The 23,473-nt window shown below is 47.1% G+C and overlaps 1 protein-coding gene across 1 annotated transcript in view; it reads left to right on the forward strand.

Annotated features, from left to right (window-relative positions):
• Window positions 1-23,473, forward strand: part of SLC1A7 (solute carrier family 1 member 7) — a 69,839-nt gene that overhangs the window by 41,454 nt on the left and 4,912 nt on the right. Inside the window, 5 exon segments of the mRNA XM_051999672.1 lie at window positions 12,021-12,063; window positions 13,391-13,613; window positions 18,678-18,777; window positions 20,345-20,578; window positions 22,847-23,041. Of these exon segments, the coding sequence (XP_051855632.1) occupies window positions 12,021-12,063; window positions 13,391-13,613; window positions 18,678-18,777; window positions 20,345-20,578; window positions 22,847-23,041 (795 nt within the window).

Raw genomic sequence — 23,473 nt, forward strand, 5'->3', positions numbered from 1 at the left:
GGGGTTAAAATCCAAGAGAAATAAAGAAACAGTCAGAGAGCTTTTAGCTCTGCTCGAAGAGTTCAAGTCGCCTGGCCCAGCAGTTATGGTCTTGGGTGCTTTAAAAAATAAAACAATAACCAGCTGCTTGATGTCTAGGCCAGGAATATTTGAAAAATTGTAGAGAATAGGTGAGTTACCCCAGAACAGGGGCAGGGTAAATGTTATTACCATCAATTTTTTTTTTTTTTTTTTTGCTGAGGCAGTTGGAGTTAAGTGACTTGCCCAAGGTCATACAGGCAGGAAGTGTTAAGTGTCTGAGGCCAGATTTGAACTTGGGTCCTCTGACTTCAGGGCTGGTGCTCTACCCACTGCACCCCCTGACTGCCCCTTCTCATCCATTTTGATTCCAGATAAAAATTAACCAATTAACCAGAATGAAGTGCTTACTATTGCCAGTCATTATGCTAAGTGCTGAACCTCAGTTTCTTCATGTGTAAATTAGAATTTGCAACACATTTTGCCTGGAATTGTTGAAAGGAAAGTGCTTTTTCGATCTTATAAGCACTATTAAAGTGGAGTTTATGATGGTGAATTGGTGCCGTTCTTAAGTTTTTAAAGGGAAACAACTCACCAAGTTCTCCTGTTCATTTTCTCCTGCCTCTTATTTGCCAGTGAATGCTTCTCTAAATGCAAGGCCCGGGCATTGCTAAGTCACTGGGAATCTGAATAAGGAACTTAATGGTTCAGGAGATGAACTATTTGCCCAAAAAAAGTACAGAGGAAGCATAAGTTTGAGTTTATGACTTAACCCTTCACTTTCCTAAACCAGTCTTTAAAGTACTTGCTAGGGGCAAGAGGCAGGAGAGCGATGACCCAAGGCCGACATGGACTTCAGGTAATTATGACTCTAAGGCCCCCAGCAGAGGGAAGTATTACTTCAGACTAAGAGGATCAGGAAAGTTTCCTTAGAAGTTAGGTTCCGTCTAGGTCTTGAAAGGTAGCGAGGATCTAGAAAGGGAGAGGAAGGCCGAAGCGTGATCGTAAAATCAAAGTGTCGCTTCATTCAACTCATGTATTAAGCAGCCACCAAAAGCAAGTTATTCTGTGAGATTTGGGGAATACAAAATCAATAAGCCAGATTAGATCCATTTTACAGATAAGGTCACTGAGATCAAGCAAGTAGAAGTGACTTGTCTAAGATCACACAGGTGACCATTCTGGTTAATTGATTCATTTTTACCTGGAATCAAAATGGATAGGAAGGGACAGCCGGGTGGTGCAGTAGAGAGAGCACCAACCCTGAAGTCATGAGGGCCTGAGTTCAAATGTGACCTCAGATACTCAACATTTCCTAACTTCAAGTAAGCACCGAAAGGAGGATTTCGGCCCACACCTTTTTACTCCAGAACCAGTGTCCCGTCCACAGGACCGCCAAAGACTTTCCATTCTCCTTATGGGCTACAACAAATGAAGGCAGGGCGATGGAACGTAGAAAGAATAAACTGCTCCAGGAAGGTTGGAGGAGACAGAGCAGCTTCAATTCTGTTCTTGAAGCATTGGCTTAGAGTCCAAGATGCTTCTACTTTGTTGTTTAGCCTACAAAGATGGTTCTGGTGATCAGACTGCGGGAGAACACTTCTTTTGATTGAACAATCAGAAGCGAGTACGAACAGCAGAAAGAAATGGCCAGAACCTTTGCCAAGCAGACCCAGATTGGTCCCAGAGAGTAGGACACAAGTAAAACAAGAACTGAACGGGCGCCGTCCACCTCCATGAACTGATCAGTCATCGTGTGGGACACTGGTTCACCCTGTGCAACTTGTGTGATAAAGAGAAGCCAACTCAGAATAGGAGGACAAAGGTTCCAAGGTCTCCAGATTAAAGAAATTAGAGAAAGCACAGGACAGAGGGAGACCTGGGATGCCGTAGAAAAGAGACAGAGTGAGGACGCTCGTTGGCTCTACGGCCTTTCCAGGTTAGAAACTGGGGGTGAGGGAAATCCCAAGAAAAAGTAAGATTTTCCCCCAGTTCCCCACATTCCCACATGCTCTCCGCAGACACTACAGCATGACTTGCTGTTTAGTTACCCAAACATTTCCATTAAACTGCATTTCACCTTAACCACAGCTACCAAAAGCTAACGAAAGAGGGATTTAATTGTAGAGTTAAGCCGTGAGCCCAAGTTGTGAATCTTTAACAAGTGACTCAGAGTGATTGGGACTGAAATCAGAGCTCTTCCTCTAAAATGAACTCCTTAGATCCAAAGAGGGAACCAAGTGAATTTTAAGGTCCATTAAATTGCCTCCTATACTTAAAATTGTTAATTAATATTATTAATTTTTAATGAAAATTATCTAATTGCTGTAACCACGTATTACAAAGACAAAAGGGAAGCGACGTCTGTCCTTAAGTTTCGTCCTTTTGCTGGGTGGATACAACACGTACACGGTCAAATAAATAGAAGGTAATTTGAGGAGAGAGATAGGAGTGGAAGAAGGGAGGACTTCCCAGGGACGATGACACTTGGAAGAAGATAAATATTCTGGGAGCTCCAGATGGGGAAGGGCTGCATTCAGAGAATTGGGGGGGGGGGGAGGAGGGTAGTGTGTGCAAATGTACCGAGGTAAAGATGAATCACGGAAGATCTGGCCGCTGAGCCTTGAAGGAAGAAAATCATCAGAGACTCCGGCAGCAAAGGCCCTTTGAAATCATGTGTTCTAACCCCATCACCTTATACATCATCAAACTGAGTCCCAGAAGAGCTCAGTGATTTGCCAAAGATAATAGAGTAGAGAGCAGAGTTTGGGTTTGATCCCGAGGATTCCGGCTACCGAGCCAATTCTCTTTTCTGAGTTTGGGAAATGGGATAAGTAGAGGTGAGAAAGAGAATGAACATAGAGAGCTTAGAGCAGTGCTTCTCAAACTTTTGTTCTCAGTTTAAAAAAAAAAACTATCAAGGATCTATTCAAAGAGTTTTTGTTCGCAGGGGTTATATTTATAGCTATTTACTATATTAGAAATAAAAAATATTTTTGAATTTGTAGACCCTCTGAAAGGATTTCAGAGACCCCAATAATTCTTTGGACTACACTTTGAGGACCAGCGTATTTGAAGGGAAGAGCAGGTAGATAAAGTCAAGCCCAGATTGTGGAAACTCTTGACTGCCAGGCTACAAGAAATAGCAGGCCATGAAAGATACGGGAACAGGAGAGTTTTGTGGTAAATGGGGTTTAAGGAAAATGTGGCTGTGATGATTGGAAAGAAAGAAAGCCAGAGACAGGAAGACCAACCAGGAGGTTGTTATAATCAGCCAGGTTTGATGTGATGAGAGCATGGCCTCCTGTAAGGAAGAAATAAGGAAGAGGAGGGAAGGATCACTAGAGATGGAGCTTTGAGAAATCACCAGGAGTTGATGACTGAGAGGATGCAGGGCCAAAGGAGGAAGCCAAGGAGACTCGGAGATTTTAAGTCTGGGAGATTTCAATGCTCCTTTCAATATATGATCCAAGAAAACACAACCAGACCATGTCCCAGATGGCCTGCCAAGTGATGAATTCATTTCTCTGTCATTAGTAGGGGACTCTGGAAAGTCAGTGTTAAGATTCAAGACACCAGGCTGGTTCATGGGAAGAGAACTGGACAGCCTCCCTCCATCCCTCCCTCTCCTCCCCACCCCCCGCTCATTAAAACACCAGAGAGATTAAGTAATGACTGAAATTTTACGTACCTTTCTCTGGATGAGAGTTTGAGGTGCCCAAGAAAAATACTAGGCAACACCTAAACCGACCTCCTGAATCCCAGGCCTGCACCATCGAAGGACACTTGGAGAGCTAAACTGGACATTGGGAGCCCTGGAGGTGTCACGGACACAGCGAGTTCCAAAACAGAACTCGGGACCTTTCCCTCCCAAATCACCCCCTCCTCGGCACTTGCTGTCCAGGTTCTCCCAGTTCACTAGGTCTTGGCTTAGGTTCCTTCTTTAATTCCTCACTCCTGTAGCTTGAAAACACCTTTGGTGTCCATCCCCTTCTCCCCACTTTCGCCTCCAACACCCTCGTTCAGATCCTCAGAAGCTCTTGGATGGACCAGAGCTACCTCGATGGTTCCTCTGCATCCGGCCTCTTCCTACTCTATCCCCAAATGCCAGAATGATTTTCCTAAAGTGCCAGTCTTGCCATAGTAATATAAGCGTCCTTTTACCTCCAGGCTCATACAATCCCAATCTTAGCAGTCCTTTAGGGACGCTCAATGAATGAGGCCCCGTGTCAAGTCCTGGATGCACACAGATTGTATGCATAGATCCCAAAGCGAGACAGCCCCCGTCCTCAAGGAGCTTATGTTCCACTGAGGATGCAACAGTCCAGGTAGGTAAGTACTTAACAGATCTATGCCCTACTGAGGCAGACGCCTGGAAGATGACTTGGAGGATCAGGGAAATAAAACTGAAAGGGCAAGGATGAGAAAAGGGACAAAATGACCGTAGGAGTTTAGGATGGGCTCGATTTTCGGAACAAGTTGGACATGAGAAGAAAAATTCAGGTTGGATGGGGTGTGGATGTGCTAGTGATTGGGTGCTACGCTGAGGAACTGGAACATAGAAAAACTGGATCAGCATCGAAGAACTGAAAATGAGGATCTCCAGGAGTGCAGGGATGACAGGCTGGGTTGAACACAGTGTAAATGGGGCGTTAGGAAAGAGAGTCATACCTGCCAAGATGGCTACTTGGGTGGCCCCCATACCAACACTGGCAAAAACCTGAAGTCCTCAGGAGACTGAATAATAATCAAGAAATACAGTAAAAACAAAACAAAACAAAACAAAACACATTTACTTCTTCTCCCTCAGAATTGCAGAAAAAGTCAGCCAGAAACCTAAGAGAAATAGGATAGGGATCCTCGGTCTAAAGTGAGCACCAGTAAGACCATGGATGAGCCACATGTAGTCTGAAGGGTCTATTTCTGGAAGCAGCAAGAGCAGAGTCTCCTGAGAAAGCCTTAGCTAGACAGAAAATTCCAGAGTGGGATCTTGGAAGCTCCAAGGAATGGCAGGGGGCAGGAAGCAAATTCTCATCAGTGCTATACTGCATCACTCATACCAACTGCCCCAGGCCTCTGGGCAGTTCTGCTCTGAAGCCTCCAGGGCTCTGTTAGAGGGGCCAAAGAGGGCCCAGAAGACTCAGAACTCTGGACCTTAAAGATCCAAAAGAACCCTGCCAAAAAGTGTGGCAGGGAATGGAACTTGGCTCTGACACGAAGCCCTAATTCCTAAGCTAAAACTGAAGAGATGAATAATTTTTTAAAAATATCATTACGAATCAAAAAATTATTGCAAATATAATTCCATAACAATTGCAAGAAGAGACTCAAAAAAGAGGGAGCTTTCCACGAAGAAGACATGAATACCTAGGAGAAATGAAATGAGATAAACAATGAAATAAATGCTCTAGATCCAATTCAGTTCCAATTGATCAGTGATGAACAGAACCAGCTAACCGAGAGAAAGAACACTGGGAAACGAGTGTGGACTGCTTGCATTTTTGTTTTTCTTCCCAGGTTATTTTTACCTTCTTTTTAAATCGATTTTTCTTGTGCAACAAGAGAACTGTATAAATATATTGTATTTAAGGTATATTTTAACATGTTTCACATGTATGAGACTGCCTGCCATTTAGGGGAGGGAGTGGAAGGAAGGAAGGAAAGGAAAAGTTGGATCAGAAAGAAATATTTGCAAGGATCAATGTTGAAAAATTACCCACGTATATGTTCTGTCAATATAATAAAAAAAAAGAAATAAAATTCTAAAAATTCATAAAATACTAAATTAAAAAAAAGCAATAAATGCTCTGGAGAAAAGAATTAGAAGGAGAACGAGTAGCTCAAAAGAGAAAAGGGTAAACTTTACTCAAGAAACAGACTTTTTGAACATAGAATAGAATAGAATAGATATTGATTCTATGAAACAGCAAGAAATACTAGAACAAAACCAAAGCACTGAAAATTGGATAAAAATGTAAAATAAAAAAGTGACACAAAATTTTTAGATTAAACATGATCTCTAAAAGTCTGGGTGGGGGGGATAGGGAAGGAGAAGGGGAAACTAAAGATCTCTTGGATAACTTAACAGCCATTCCTCAATGGTATGGGATGGTATTCCGTAATAAGTAAGCTTTATATTACATTCAAGGGGAAATGTGGTTGATATGACATGTGGGGAGAAATGTATTTTAAAGCTAAAGAGACTTTTGGGACACCCAATATAGACAGTAGATAGATGGATAGAGATGTGTCTCTGTATAGATACATATATTTGTGTGTACATATACCCGTGTGCATTATATGTATGTAGAATGCATGTATTATTGATGGGTTTATGTATATGCAGTAGCTATATTTTATGCATCTGATTAGCTCAATGTCAGCCTAGAGAGAATATAATGTCCTCAGGGCTAAGGCTTTCTTTTCTCTGTTTCTTTAGGGAGTTTATATTCAATAGAAGGTCGAGTCATCTAGTTCAATCTTTTATCTTATAGACGGCAAACCAAAGGCTGAGTTGTTTAAGGGTCTCGTTCAAGGTCACACAAGGAGGAATCAGCAGAACCAAAGTCTTCTGGTTCCAAGTCCAGCTTTTTCTCCTGGGTCACGGGGGCGATGGTTTGGAGTCAGAAAGAGCCGGACGCACACCCCGCCGCTGACCCGTTCTGTCTGTGAGCCTGAAAGCCCCCACCGGCTCTCTCTGGGACGATAAAACACAGATGAGCCGTGGACAGGTATCCATGGAGGGATTTTGACACCAAGAATTCCTTACAGTTATAAAATCACAGGTTTGGAGGAAGCGCGTACATCCATAACTGACAGTTATACAGCAGTTATAAGTCTTCTGGGCGCTCTATATTCCTTATAAAAGCCTCTGCTTGGCTGTTAAGGCCAGGAAACCCGCCCCATTGGCGCTAATGGAGGACGCCATTCCATGGCTTTGCACCGGCTCTTCCCCACCTTTCCCTTTCTTCATTTTTCTGAAGTGCTGGGTGCGAATCTCACCTCACTCACAGTTATGTGACTCTGGCCGTCCCTTAACCTCTCTGGCCTCAGTTTCCTAATCTGTAAAATGAGAGGATTGGACAAGGGGCTTCTGAGGTCTCTCGATCTCCGATGCTATGATCCGTGCCTGGAAGCTCTCCCCCTCCCCTCCCTTGTCCAATTTCCGGCCCCCTGCATGACCCGGCCGGGGATGAGGGAGAGGAGGAAGTCTCCCCCACCTCAAGGTTTTGTGTCTGCCCAGGACACCTCCTCCTTCTGGTCTTGCAGCTTCCAAACTTTGGAGCCATTTTCCCCGTACTCGAGCCAAATGTCCAAGGAGTCGCCAAGTCTTCCTGTGCAGCTCTCTAACGTCTGTACCAGTTCTTCAGTCACCAAGTACTGGTTAAGCATTTATGGGCCGGCACCGAGGTGGGGGGAGGATGCTGCTCCTCCCGTCAGCAAGCTCCCATTCTAACCCCTGCAGCCCCTCCAGCTAGCTGCTGTGTGCTGCTCTAGGTCCTCTTCTCGCTCTCCGTTCTCTCTCAGGCCCTCTCACTCCCGAGGGTTCAGTTATCATTGGGATCTCCGGGAGTGGGACCGGCAGCCAAGCAGGCGAACTGCACTCCTGTAGCTCTTAAACAGCAGAGGGACTTGGGGGCCATTGGACTAGCGGGAGTCCGGAGCGGTGGAGGACGTGAGGCTCCGGAGAGCTTGGAGAGGGAAGATACTTGTGCCCGACCCAGAAGGCAGCAAGGAGAGGGAAAGAAGTGATCCTGAAGGACTATGATACTTCCTTTCTTTGGCTATGTTATCAGAGATTCAACAGTAAGAAATATGTCTTCCTTTTTTCCTGCTTTCTCTTTCCTTTTTTCCTTTCTTTTTTCCTTCCTTCTTTCATTTTTCTTTCCTTCTTTCCTTTTTTCCTTTTTTTCTTCCTCATTCAGCAACTATCTAGTTTAACTCATAACCATAAAACGATGCCCTTTTATAAACTACCCGGCCAGCGCTTGTCCGGTCGCTGCCTGATGAATTCTAAGGAAGGGAATCCGTTTGGAGAGCGAAGTTAGGGACCAAAGTTAGGTGGTTGGTTTCAGTGAGACTGCAGAAGGAGGAGGCTCGGGGAGAGCAAAGGCCTTGGCCTGGGGTAGACGGGACGGTGGCCGCCGGGAGTGGAGGAAGGACACAGCTGCCCGGTCCCTACTTTGCTTCTCACTTCTCTGAGGAGGAGACGGGCAGGAGGGAAGTGACTGATGGGGGCGGGTCCCCAAGATAAATAAGACGTCCGGAGACTCCCAGCTTCCCTGGCCCCGGGAACGACGTCCTCGGCCTGAAGGAGCTGCTCTGACATCTTCGAAAGGGAGTGTGAAGGAAGGAGCCCCCGGGCCTGCAGAGAACCGAGGGGGCTGAGCTCCCAGCGCTGGGTCAGTGGGTCTGGCCTCCGGCCGGGGAGAATTCTCGCGGGGAATAGTCGATGGGTGTAGAAAAGGAAGCCGTGACGGCCCAGAAGCTGCCGGGGACGGGCCGTCCCACCAAGGTTAGAGGAGTAACTCTAGACTAGCAGACGGAGCATCGCCGGACTTCAACAAAACATTATCTCCCGTGAGAAAGTCACTGACGGCTTGTGCCCGCGTGGAGGCCGGACCCAGGGAGAGGCTGGCCCGTAACTGACCGGCCTCCTATTGGTCAGGGCCGAGGGGCGGGCGCTCTCCGGGGCACTGCCTGCCTGGCTCCTGCCGGACAACGTTCTCCTGGTGACGGGACAGAGGCAGACGACAGGCCCAAAGCTGGGGGATTGTTAGCTCCCTGCATGTCGGCGTCAGCGTCCAAAACCACCCGGGGGCTGATGGGGCACTGGGGCTGACCAAGGGAAATTAAGGAGCAACAAAACGTCTTCCACGGGGCTCGGAAGTCACTGTCCAGAGAGCAGGACCGGGCCGCGGCCGGGCAAGGGCTCAGTGCTGTGTCAGCCACGCGGTGGGGCGGGGTCTCTGTCGTCATTAAGGGGCCCCGAGGGACAGAACGCTGCCCTGTGCTGGTCAGACCCGCGGGAGGGTCAGTTCTCGGACACCACAGGCAGTAAGTCCGTCCGGAAGCTGGAGGCCGCGATGAGGAAAACAGCCAGTGGTTCCACAGGAGGACGATCGTGAGGACAGAGCTTGCTGTGGGTGGCTGGGGAGGGGAACAATGGCCTGGTGGCCGTCTCTAAGCTCTGCAAGGTTGACAAGTGGAGGACTCGTTTTCCCTGAGCCCGGGAGCAGACCCAGGCCCCGAGGAGGAGGGGACTGCGGAGCGGGGGCTGGGTTTGTTCTCCGGAAACTTCTGGAAGGAGAGGGTTTATGGCCCCATCGGGCAGAGGCCGGGCAGTCCCTGGCCAGGGGCACCGAGGCCGGCGTTCTCGTTCAGGCCGGGGCCCCTCGCAAGCCTGAGATTCCAGAGTTCCGTGCACTCCATGCATTCCCGAGCCAGGACAGACTCCTTTGGTGGCTTCTGGGCCGCCCTCATCCCCCTGTTCCCCCTCCCCGCCGACGTTCTTCAGCTGATCGCGGGTTCCCTAAAATGTGCCCCCCCCCCGGGAGAGCACAACGTCCAGAGCGGGACAAAGGCCGGGGGCCTGAGCACTTGGCTCAGGGTGGTCGCCTCCCACCCCCCGGAGCCGTTGCTTTGTCCGAGGGGCAGCAGGGGCGCCGAGGGGGCCGAGAACTCGCAGCGGAGCCGCTCCTGGGAGCCTCTGACTCAGCTTCTGAGACCTTGCAGAGGCAAGCTGGGGGTCCCAAGTGTTTACAGGGACCGGCCCCCACCCCCATCCCCTCACAGCCATGTGAGCCGGACAGGGCCGCCTTGTTCCGGAGGCCGGGGGTGAGGGAGAGGAGGAAGCCTCCCCCTGGCCCTGGGCCGGCCAGACGCCGGGAGTCCTGGGCCCTGCCCGAGCTCGGCTCTTCTCAGCTGCCCCCGCTCTGAGAGGGAGCGGGCTGGGGGCACAGCTGGCACGGCGGGCACCTGAGCAGCTCCAGGCAGGGCTTGGTACCCTGGAACAGGCTCAAGGACTCGGGAGATGGGAGATCTGGGCCAGCCCGGGGACGGGAGCCGAGGCCCGACTGTTTGTGGGCCCCATAAAATGGGCCTGACCCGTGGGACCTTCTGGGCTCAGCTGGAACAAGGCAGAGCCGTGGGTGGGTGCTGGGCTGGAAGCGAGACAGGCCTGAGTTCGAATGCTGCCTGGCACACAGGCCCTCACCGGCCGCTTCGTCACCCGGGCAAAGCTCGTGTTTATCCCTGAGCCTCGGTTCTCTCAGCTGGGAAGTGGGGGGGAGCAGACGAGGGGTCTCTGAGCTCTCCGTCTGATCTCTGCTCGGTATTGGGGGCCGCCCCCCACCCCCGCTGCTTCCCACAGCCTCCCTTTGGGGCAGGCTCCATCTTCCGCCTGCAAAGTGCCCATGCTCGGTCCTCATTCTCCCGTCAGAGGGCCCGGGCGGTGACATTACGCCAGTGGGAAAAACGCTTCAACTAGCAAACTGTGGTGAAAAAGAAATTCGAGTAAGTCCTGGATAAGGCCCAGGACCTGCAGCCCCAGGCCCACCTTCGCCCCCAGCCCCCGGGGGGAGGGGAACAGGTTCTGAGCCCAGAGGTCAGGCTGGGAGGGGATGCTGGAAGGAGGGGCGACAACTTCCCATCACCATAGCAACGGAGCCCCTGCTCCTTCTGGGGGCGGCTGAGCCTGCTCCCTCCTGCCTGGAAGGGGAGGTCCGCCCCGTCTGGAAGAACGTGACCTTCACTGATCTCAGGAGCCTGGTCTGAGCCAGGCCCGGCAACGTCCCCACACTGGGTCAGCGGTCCATGGGCGGCCTCAGCAACGGGGGGAACAGGCTTGGCCAATCTCTAAATCTGCGGGATGCGGCCCAAGAGGCCTTCATTTCCTCGTTCCTCCTTCCCTTCTTTCTTTTCTTCCTCTTTCTCCTCCTCTTCCTTCTTCCTTCTCCCTCATTTTTCTTCTTTTTTTCTTTTCCTTCCTTCTCTTTCATCTTTCTTCATCCTTCTTTTGTCTTCTCCCTCTCTTGGGCCTCTCCCTCCCTTCCTCCCTTTCTTTTCTCTCCATCCTTCTCTCTCTACCCCTTTCACTGTACGTTAGGAGAGCGCTCCTGGAAGCAGCATTTATCATCCATTAGGGTCCGTGCTGGCATCAGATTGCCCCCTATGCCCCTTGCTCAGTAAATAATCCTGTCCGACCTCTCAGCAGAACCAGCAAAATGTTAACACCCCCAAATTTTGGGCTTTTTGAGATGTGTTAATAACAATGATCCCAACAATGGTGATGATAGTCACCATTTTTGTAAAACTTAGGTTTGCAAAGCACTTTACATGTCATTTCATTTTATTCCTACAGCACAAGGAATTGTTTGTTACTATTATCTACAGATAATAATACTTTTACAGATAAGGAAACTGAGGCAGCCGGTAATTAAATGACTTACTTAGCATCTGAACTTGGGTCTTCCTGACTTCCTTCCATGGATTTCACTGTTTAACTTATTTTAGTTCCACAAGATACATCAAGAGCTTACTAATGCAACCCTGTCCTCGAGAAGGGGAAGGGAAATTCTGCCCTAGACACTCGTACGTGGTGGGAGAAGACAAAAGAAGCCTTTTCAGAACGATCCACGAGCGCTGAACATTGGGGAGGTCATCTGTAAGCTGGGGCCACCAGGGAAGGCCCATGGAAGAGGCTCCTCGGAGGCACGGGAGAATGTTAAACAGCAGACCCGTGGAGGAAGCGCGCTTACTCCCCAGTGACCTTGGAGGGCACCATGTTGTCCAGCCTAAAACGAGAGCTGGCCGAGGCAGCCCCTTACGTCCCCTCCAGTCACCCCTGTAATTCTGAGGTCCGGAGAGAGCAGGGCTAGGTCCCCGTTTTCAAGGAGCTTCCAATCCAGTGAGAGCCTTAATGCCGCGGGGTCCTTGGGGCCAGAGAGAGCCGTGGCTCTGAGCAGAGCATCTCACCTGGCTTTCCCTTCCTTCTCTTCCAGGAATATGTTTCCGGCAAACCTGGTCGAAGCCACCTTCAAACAGGTGAGTGGGTCAGTGCTGGAATGGGATGGAACGGGAGAGGAGGAGGAGCCGACACTTAGGCCAGAAAATATTAGACATTTAATAAATGTTGAATTAAATTAAACCTTATTGGAAAGTCTACTCGGCAGTTAGCAAAGACAATACCGGCTTGGACAGGGAGAAGCCGGTCCCATCCTCCTCCTCCCTGGCCTGTCAGAGAGCAACTGCAGTTCTAGGCCCCAGGCTTTAAGCGGGACACTGAAGACCTAGGCTACCTCCGAAGGAGAATGATTAGGAGAGGGTGAGGATCATCAGATGAATAGGCTGGAGGCCAGAGGCCCCAAAGGGCTGTCAAAACAGGGAACAGGTTGGCTTGCGAAGGGGGAGTGCTGGAGTGGGGAATAAGGAGGAGCAAAGAGGGAGTTATGGGGGAAATCTCTGCTCAGTGTAAACCTGAGCATCCTAAGAGTTCCAGACATCCCAAACCAGAAGAAACTGCCCACGGAATCTCAAGCTCCCCCTCATGGGAAGTGTTCTAGCAGAGGATGGACCGTCCCCTTTGGGGATGCTCTGTGACGATCCCCTTTGTACTGTGAAGGTCAAATGAGGACGGGGAACCATAAGGGACTAAGTAAAATAAGTAATTATGTTCATTGATGAGTCGCTCTCGTTATCAATTGATATCACTAAATATTGATTAAAAGGCTATATTAATCATTAATTTAATTTGAAAGGGTAATTTGTGGCCACTGAGTCCAACCCCTACATTTTACAGATGAATTAACTGAGGCACAGAGAGGTAAAGGGACTTGCCCGGTGTCACACAACTAGTAAGAATCTAAAGTAGGATTTGATCCCAGGTCTCCCCAACTCTAAAGCTAGTCCCATACCTGTCTATATGCTGACTCTAATAATGTCTGAATTATATATTGTGATCAATAATGATCAGATGCCTTTTAATTTTAGCTTAACCCACGATTTTATTGGTGTAGAAAAGCACGGAGGAAACTCTCTTAGCAATACAAATTTGCAGCCTAACTCTCCATCCAACATCCCATGTTGCCTCTTGGTTATTATTATTATTATTAAATAATAATATTTATCATCATAGAACTATATATATAATAGCTATAGCTATATATGATGGTTATATAGAGTATATTATAATAGTCACTAAAATAAATAGATACAGTTAATATAGAGTAATTAATATTCATTCAATGCTACAACTATTTAGTAAGTGCCTGTTCTCAGAACAGCGCCACAAGTAATAATTCTCTGAGCTTCTCCTTGCTTCTCCCCGACTGCTCTCCTGGGACCCGGTGGGGACGGGGACGGTTCCCAACAGTACCGCACCAAGACCACCCCGATGGTCAAGTCGAACAAGGCAGAGCCGTCGGAGGCTACCCCCCATCGCATCCTCATCTACGGGGTCCAGGAGGAGAACGGCTCCCAGGTGCAGAACTTCGCCCTGGACCTCACACCCGCCCCCGAGGTGGTGTACAAGTCCGAGCCGGACACTAGCGACGGCATGAACGTGCTGGGGATTGTCATTTTCTCGGCCACCATGGGTAGGTGTCCATCACTTGGGGTCAGGGGCCCCTCTCTGTGGCGTCTTTGTCCCTTTGGGGCCATGATCAGAGGAGGGAAAAAACAAACCAGCTGTATTAGGTCTGCCATAAGGGCACCTAATCGGGAGAAAGAGCTGCACTGTGTCTAACTCACACTATGACATTGAGAGAATCACTTCCCCCCAGGACTCAGTTTTCCTCATCTGTAGAATAAATTGTGGATTGAACTAGAGCCTTGATGCTGGCTTTCCCAGTTCTAACATTCTCTGCTCTGACAGTGCATGTTCTGAGATCCCTCCCAGTCCTTATATTCTCTGTGTAGAGTTATTCTTTTTTTTTTTTTTCCTGAGGCAATTAGGGTTAAGTGACCTGCCCAGGGTCACACAGGCAGGAAGTGTTAGGTGTCTGAGGTCACATTTGAACTCGGGTCCTCCTGACTTCAGAGCTGGTGCTCTATCCACTGCGCTGCCCCTAGAGGCTTAAGAAAATTCATATTCTCATATAAAAAAAGGAAAAGAACACAGAGATACAAAAACATTTATGGCAAAGAATTGGAAACTGAGGGCACGCCCATTAATTGCAGAACAGCTAAACAAGTTATGGGATATGGACATGATATAATTCGATTGTGCTGTAAGAAATGATGAAGGGGAAGGTTTCAGAAAAACATGGGAAGATTTGCATGAACTGATGATGATGAAATGAGCAGAATGAAGAGGGATTTCTAGGATGATCAAAATAATATAAAGGATAATAAATTTGAAATACCTTAAAAAACCCACCCGAGATCCCTGATCAGTGCAATGACAGCCATGATCCGGAAGGATTGCTGATGAAACGTGCTACCCACCAACTGACAGAGAGGTGATAAACTCGAGGTACAAAATGAGACATATATTATTGGACACAGCCAATGAAGAAATCTGTTTTGCTTGACTGTGGATATTTGTTATTTTGTTTTTGTTTTTTAATCGGGAGGTAATATATAATTTTACAAAAGGAAAGTAATTTCCTTTTTTAAATTTTAAAATTATTTTTTAAATTTAATTTTAAAAATGGAATTTTTAAAATTTAAAAAAGGAAAGTAAAACAAAATTGTTTTTTTTTTTTTAATTCCCTCTCATGTCGTTATGGAGAGATACCAGAATTTCTCAGAGAAAGTTAAATCCTAACAAACCAAATTAACACAGATGAAGCTTCTTTCTCTCATTGAGATGTGTCTTTGACAAGTCCTGGGTTTCAGTGAATTAATCTCCATCCCCTCATTGCTGATGATGTTAATAGCTCAGTTTGCCCTCAAATTTGGATTTTGAAAGGGGAGTGGGACGGGGCTGGATCAACCAATTAATCATCAAGCATTTTAAGCAGCTGCCGAATGCTGGATATTCTGCAATTACATAGAATGAAAACATGCTTTTGAGGAAATGATATTCAAAGCTGGGAGTGAGCAACAGATGTAGACAGAGAAGGAAAGCAGAGCAGAAATGAATGGAAGAAGCCGCCTAGATAGGTGTAGATCTGGACGGAAGCTTGTGAGATAAAACAATAATCCCTTTGTTCCTCCAGGAAAATACAGGTATCCCTGGAAAGGGGGAAAACAAAATGGAAGGTACCAAGGAAGCAACAGAACAACAGGAGTATTTGGTCCCAGTCTGGACCCATAGACATCTAGTTTATCAACTTTTTCCCAACCTTTTTGAAAAATCAGAAAAGTTGTCCTTCTCCATTCCTTTGTCACACTTCCCTATTGCCATGAAATCATTCAGAAATAACTGGCACCAGTTCTTCCATGACACACGTGTAGAATCCCTTCAGTGCTAATTTCTGAACTCCCCCTTGAATTGGCAGGACAGGTCCCAAGAGAATAGTTGGTACTAATACTTTCACTCAGTGTTCTTGGGGTAACTCCAAATGAGATCAGAGTTTTTAGGATTGTGATCCATGAGCTCTCCACTGGTCACCAGTCAAAATTGATTAAATTTTTTTAACACTCACTAGCTATGTGATCCCGGGGTAGTCATTTAACCCCAAATGCCTTGCAAAATCAAACAAAAATTAAAGAAATAAAATAAAATAAATAAAAATAATATTAAATTATTTTTAAATAAAACAATAAATTAAAAATCAATAAATTTGTGTTGATTGACTAATATATTTTTATCTTATTTAGATTTATATAATTGTATAATTTATCTATTAATTAATATGTTACATTAAAATAATTAAATAAAATAATATATTTTTTTTATTTTAAAATTAAAAAAAAAATCCTGGGGCGAATGAGCTTAAACTTAGAGGGCACACATAGCCCATGCATAAACTCATAGTTCCTGATTATTAAGAGTTTTTTCCTCCCTTTGTGGGGTCACCATGACACTCTCTTTAGATAACACTCTTCATTGGATTCCAATGATCAAAGCCTTTGTGAAGTCCTAAAGCGATCTTTCCTTGGTATGTCAAGCTTATTTTTGATGCAAATGCTGACATTAGTTACTACTGCATAAAAAATATTTACTGATGTTGATGGCAAGTCCAGATCTTCTGAATTCTCCTGGTCAGTACAGGGAGGGTCAAGGAGAGAAAAAAGACAAAACTCTCTTCAACAATCTCCACCCCCCATCCCCACCCCCCAAAAAAAGGTCAATTTTCTCTTAGGAGTCTTCACCATTGGAATCAACAAATACCCAACTGGATTGCTACTATAATGTGTGATTCTGAACTTGTTTTCTGTTTTATCCACAACCCTGTAGAATATTACTATTTAATATTCAACAAATCATAATCATTTCCTTGTGACATAATTTGTTTTTAATCCATTGACCCAAAGCCGTTGTGATCCTTTCAAATGAATTAAGAACTTCTGCATGCCCCAGTTACTTTTGATTGGTTGGTTGACTCACTGGAGATGTTTAACATTTCTGTGATTAACTGGCATAGGGGTAAATACCCACATTTCTGCTGAAATGTAGTTGATATGACCCAAATAATTTTAAAAGAATCCATCATTTTATCAATAGATGCAGAGATAAAGTACAATTCATGTATGCTAAAATTCCAACAAAGCATAAGAACAAAGGGGCCATTTTGATATGACAAAATAATACACGGCTAATCTCCAAATCTAGTATTATCTGCAATGAAGAGACAGACTTTCCCAGTTGCAAGCATGTCCCGTGATATTTGACATAATTCTAAAAATTACAGAAATGGCAATGAAATAAGAGAAATGAAAGGTATAAACATACACAGATATCCTTATTAGCTGACAGCATGACAGTGTATTTATAAAAGAAAATCAGCAAAAAGAATTAATTGAAATGACTGTTTTAGTAAATTTTCAGGATACAAAATAAACCCATGCAACCAACAGCATTCCATATATAAATTAGAAACTCTAGAAGAAAATAATAGAAAGAAAGGATCAGTGAAAATAATTTCGAAATATAGAAAATATCTAGGAGTCAATTTATCAAGGCAACATTGGGGGGAGGAGATTGAGGCAATCAGAGTTATGTGACTTGCCCAGGGACACATAGCTAGTAAATGTAAAATGTTTTAGGTCAAATTTGAAGTCAGGTCCTCCTGACTCCAGGGCTGGAGGAGATCCACTGTGTTCTAACTGCCTCTGAGGCAACTCTTTAGAGAAATAAAGAATGACTCAAATAATTGAAGGATTGTTAGTGATGATGGCTGGGCATCCTAATACAATAAAAATGATAATACCTCAATTAATTTATAGATTTCTTGTCATATCAAACTACAAAGAGATACATTATAAAGCTGGACAGGATCATTACAAAATTCATTCGAAGAAATAAAGGAGAAGAAATAAAGAGACGGCCATCAATTAGGTTATGTCTAATCAAATTGTAAAACATGAATAATGCAAAATTAGTGCTCCATAAGAAATAATGGCTATGGAAAAAAGTATGGGAAGATTTTTGAACTGGTGAAAAGTGAACTAGGCAAAACCAAGAAAACCTTACTTACTTACTTAATGATTGCAACCACATAACTGAAAAGAACCACCAAGCCCAAGCGGAACACTCTGTAATTACAACGATTAAACTTGGCCTGAAAAAAGAGAGTAATATATACTTCCTTTCCATCTTTGAAAAGGTAGATTATTTATGTGGATCACTTTGTATATGATGAGACTCAGGCAAATTGTTGGTTCAGTTTGCTGACCTGCTTCAGGCTGTCTTACCTTTTTATTTTTTATTATAAGGCATGGTTCTCTAGATGGAAGAGAAGGGAGGGATATATTTGGAAATAAGGTGATGAAAAAAAACAAAAGAAATTAATATAAAATTTAAATCTTTCCCCCATCCAAAAAAAAATTGGTTCAGAGGTATTTAAAGTTTAAAGTAAAAGGACATAGTAGGCATTTAATAAGTATTTGTTGTTCGTTGGCTTGTTGATCAGCCATTGTAATCAGGAAATTGGTCTATATGGAGTATGACCTGTGGACAGAGAAGTAATGTTTGATTCCAGTCGGTGAGTTGTTGCAGAGAATAGAAAGGTGAGTGAGAGGACTCTCTGATAGAGTTCCCTAAAGAGACAGAACATGGTTAGAGATACAGCTGGAGCAGGAGCCAGAGTGTCCAAGACAAGGATGGCGATGATCTCTCTGGCCTTGAAGCGGGTCAGAATATTGAGCTCAGTTCTGAGCACCCCAGTTTAGAAGGGACATGACCACATTAAGGAAAATTCAGAGAAGACCAGAGATGTTGTCGTTGATGGGATCTGGCTTTTTGTCTGAAAAAGAGAAGTCACCAGCAGTAGGAAGAGAGGACAAGCTAGAAATCTTCAAAAAGGTGAAGGGAAGTCACGTAGAAGAGAGATTGGCCATAGAGGGCAGAATCAGGAGCTTCGGGGGGAAATTAAGGGAGGGACATTTAGACTTGATATCATGGGCAACATCTTGAGAAGGAAAGCTTTCCAAAGGATGATGGACTGCCCCAACATAAGTTTGGAACTTATCGATCCAATGGCCACTAAAATTCTTACTAGAATTTGTGTGTGTTACGTTTCTGCATCCACGGATGCCTGTGTCCGCTGCAGGGATTATGCTGGGCCGCATGGGGGACAGTGGAGTCCCCCTCGTCAGCTTCTGCCAGTGCTTGAATGAGTCTGTCATGAAGATCGTGGCTGTGGCTGTGTGGTGAGTGGGCAGGGACTGGGGTCACACATGCTTAGAAGAACTCATCTCCCTGGGTCATTTTATGGTCTGAAAAATGCTTTCCTTACAGTAACCCTCTGAGGGGAGGGGTGCAAGGGTTATCACCCCATCCCAAAGAGGTTCAAAAAGAGCAGGGGACTTGTTCAGAGTCACACGTTGAATGAGTCAAGAGTGGAAAGTTGATGAAGTGGACAGAGCACAGGGAAGTCAAGGGAGATAGCATCCTTACCATCACCATCATCACAAATATCACCACCATCATCATCACAATTACCATCATCTTCATCATCACTATTATCACCACAATCATCATCATCACTACCATCATCTTAATCACCACTATCATTGTCATCACCATCATCTTCATCACCATTATTACTATCACCATCATCATCACCATTATCATCATCACCCTATCACCGCCACCATTATCATCACTACCATCACCTTCATCATCATTATCATCATCACCATCACCTTCATCAGCATTATCATCATCATCACCATCATCTTCATCACCATTATTACTACCACCATCCTCATCACCATCATCACCATCTTCATCATTATACCACCATCCTCTTCATCACCCTTATCACCACCACCATCATCATCACTATTATCATCACCATCATCATCACTACCATCACCTTCATCACCATTATCATTATCTTCACCTTAATCACCACCATTACCATCATCTTCATCACCATTATTACTACCATCAGCATCACCTTTATCATCATCATCATCATCATCATCACTATTATCCCCATCATTAGCATCACTACCATCACTTTCATCACCATTATCATCATCACCTTCATCACCAGTACCATCATCATCATCATTATCATCATCATCATCACTGTCAAGATTTCTGTAGATATTTGAGGTTCACACAGTTCTTTACAAATATTATATCACTTGATTTACAAAACCCTGGGAGGTAAGTACTGTTGTCATCTTCATTTTGAAAATGAGGAAACTGAGGTTAGAAGAGATAAGTTTAAAAAAAATTAAATGATCTGTCCAGGGTTACACAATTAATAACTGAGTCAGGATTTGAATTCAGGCCTTCTTGACCCTAGGTTCAGGGCTCTATCCATTTCAGCACTTGGCTGCCAAAGTTCAAATCCTGCTTCTGGTAGCTGATGACTTGGACCATTGGTTTTGTGCCTCAGTTTCTTTGTCAGTAAATGAGGATTAATAGTACTTGCAATCCCTCCCTCCCAGGGTTTGTGTCATACTTTGTCCTGAGGCTCCCCTAGCTCTGACATTCTCTGTTCTAAGGCCCCTCCAGCTCTGTTATTCCAAGTTCTAAGGTTCCCTCCCAGCTTCACCCCATCAAGGTCTCAGGCACAGTTAAGAGGCCTTTTCTAACAAGAAGCTCACTCTGGAGATGCTCAGACAGTCCGAGCCGTCCAAATTCTCTGGGAGCCTCAGAGGGTGCAGGGGACCGGGAGTGATCGGGGAAGGTTGCCTGGGGAGGGGGTCCCTGGGCAGGGCTTTCAAGGCCCCCTCAGGAAGTACCTGCCATACTCCACAGGTACTTCCCCTTTGGTATCGTGTTCCTCATCGCTGGGAAGATCTTGGAGATGGATGACCCCACAACCATTGGGAAGAAGCTCGGCTTCTATGCTATCACCATAGTCTGTGGCCTGATAGTTCACGGACTCCTCATCCTCCCCATGCTGTACTTTGTCATCACCAAGAAGAACCCCATCATCTTCATCCGGGGCATCCTCCAAGCCTTGCTCATCGCCTTGGCCACATCTTCCAGGTAGAACCGGAGGCTTGCACATCCCTGGGGGTTAGGGTTCCAAGTACTTAAAGGTCTTAGAATCCCATAGCCACTGACTCTTACTCAGATCCGTGGTCTCCTGAAGGCCTAGAACCACAGAATGGCGGAGCAGAGACTTGTCTTTACAAAATCTTAGTCTCACAGCTGAGCCCCATCTTGCCCAATTCCATTAGGGAGCTCTTTTGCCAAGGACACACAGCTGGCACGCCGTAAGTCAGAGAGGAACCAGAATCCTCTGATTCCAAGTCATAAGATGGAGCTGGAATAGGGAAAGGAGGAGGGGAAGAGGACGGGAGGCTTTCTCCCAACTGGATGCTGCCATTGGCGGAAGTCCTGGGCTCATCAGGCCCAGGCATCTGGGGCTGATTAGAGGCGAGTCTTGCTGCCATCGCAAACACCGCCCTTGACCTGTGGCTCCAAACTTAGACTCCGAGATGCAGAAAATGGCAAATCTGGGGAGATTTCGGGGAAGGAGAATGGACCCTAGAACAGAAAATGTCAGAGCTGGAAGGCTCCTTAGAACAGGGAATATCAGAGCTAGGAGAGGTCCTAGAACACAACGTCAGAGATGGGAGGCCCTTAGAACAGGAGATGTCGGAGCTGGGAGAGGTCCTAGAACACAACGTCAGAGATGGGAGGCCCTTAGAACAGGGGATGTCAGAGCTAGGAGAGGTCCTAGAACACAACGTCAGAGATGGGAGGCCCTTAGAACAGGAGATGTCGGAGCTGGGAGAGGTCCTAGAACACAACGTCAGAGATGGAAAGTCCTTAGAACAGGGGATGTCAGAGCTAGGAGAGGTCCTAGAACACAACGTCAGAGATGGAAAGTCCTTAGAACAGGGGATGTCAGAGCTAGGAGAGGTCCTAGAACACAACGTCAGAGATGGGAGGCCCTTAGAACAGGGGATGTCAGAGCTAGGAGAGGTCCTAGAACACAACGTCAGAGATGGAAAGTCCTTAGAACAGGGGATGTCAGAGCTAGGAGAGGTCCTAGAACACAACGTCAGAGATGGGAGGCCCTTAGAACAGGGGATGTCGGAGCTGGGAGAGGTCCTAGAACACAACGTCAGAGATGGAAAGTCCTTAGAACAGGGGATGTCGGAGCTGGGAGAGGTCCTAGAACTGAGTGTCTAGGCTTAGAGGGGGCTAATAACAAAAAGTCAGATCCAAAAGAACTCTTAGAACAGAGAGCATCAAAGATGGGAAAGGACACAGTTCAGGGAATGTTGAGAAGGGGGACCTTGAGAACAAAAAAGAGGGGTTTAGGACACAGACTCTCCCTGGGGGAGGGAATTTCAGAAGAAAAACAAATAGTCTGAAAAGATTTTCCCAGAGCCCGACCATAGACTCGGGTTCAAAGAGCCAACTCCATAACAACTCCTGAACACCGTGAGCAAGGAGAGGCTGGCCAGCGGTTGTCCTGAACGAGACCCGCCAGTTTTCGTGGCACGAGCTCCCTGGGAGCCGGCGGTACAAGCTGGCGGTCGGGATTGCTAAATCAGGAAGAGGGGCCTGGCTCCCAGGGACGGGGGCCGTGCTACCGGACCTGGCTTCTCGGGCCTGCCCCGAGTCTTGTTTAGCTCCAGGCTCCCCCGGGAGAGGATGTTCACACCTGGGGAGCTGCCGGGGTGAAGGAGCCGGTCCGTGTAGCCTGGAGAACAGCAGGCCTGGGGGAGAAGTGGGACACGCCGGCCCTGTTGGGGCATTTGCCTTGGGAATGAGGGACCGTCTTTTCCACTCTGCCCGGCCAGGAGTGACGGGAAGTGGGGGAGAAGAACAGTTCTAGCGGGGCAGGTTTAAGCTTGACACAAGAAAGGTTTCCTGAGCAGGAAGCCCGGCCCCAAGGAGCAGGGAGCGGCCTGTGACGGACACATTCGCGAGAAAGGGGATCATGGGGCTTCCTGTTTAGTTTTGAGCGGGCCTCGCCCCCACTGACAGGACGCTGCCCCCCAGCCCTGAGGGTCTCTGCCCCCCTCACACAAGGTCTGACTTAGGGCGTCCCCCAGCAGCATCTCCCACTGGTCTAACGGGGATGGGAGGAAGGTCAGGGGGTCAGCCCACGGGCACTTGGCAAGCACTGGGGACACAGAGCAAGCTCGGGAAAGACTCAGCCCAGGCAGTGGCCGGTTCCTTGGGGCAAAGACTGGTTTGGTCCAGATCCCGAGATCGGCCAAAGAGCTTGGGGGGGCGGGACAGGGGGGGCTCCGGGTTTGGGGAGCAGAAGCCAAAGCCGCCTCCCCCCCACAGCTCGGCCACTTTGCCCATCACCTTCAAGTGCCTGCTGGAGAACAACCACATCGACCGGAGAATCGCCCGCTTCGTGCTCCCCGTGGGCGCCACCATCAACATGGACGGGACGGCGCTCTACGAAGCCGTGGCCGCCATCTTCATCGCTCAGGTCAACAACTACGAGCTGGATCTGGGCCAGATCATCACCATCAGGTGCCGATCCCCGGGGAGCAGGGAAAGGAGGGCAGGGGGAGGGGGGGGCGACCAGGCAAAGTCCCTCCCACACCCACCACAGAACTGGGGATGTCAGGGAGGGGGCTTAGAACGGGGGAGGTCAGGGCTGGGAGGGAGCTTAGAACAGGGAGAGTCAGAGCTGGGAGGGAGCTTAGAACAGGGGATGTCAGAGCTGGGAGGGAGCTTAGAACAGGGGGTGTCAGGGCTGGGAGGGAGCTTAGAACTGGGGGTGTCAGCTGGGAGGGAGCTTAGAACAGGGGGATGTCGGAGCGGGGAGGGGGCTTAGAACAGGGGGATGTCGGAGCAGGGAGGGGGCTTAGAACTGGGAACTTTAGAACAAGAAGAGACATCAGCTTCTCTCCAGTCCAACCTGATCATCCCACAGATCAAGCAGCTGAGACCTGAGAAGGG

Source organism: Antechinus flavipes, chromosome 4, assembly GCF_016432865.1.
Source record: "Antechinus flavipes isolate AdamAnt ecotype Samford, QLD, Australia chromosome 4, AdamAnt_v2, whole genome shotgun sequence".
Classification (NCBI taxonomy): Eukaryota; Metazoa; Chordata; class Mammalia; order Dasyuromorphia; family Dasyuridae; genus Antechinus; species Antechinus flavipes.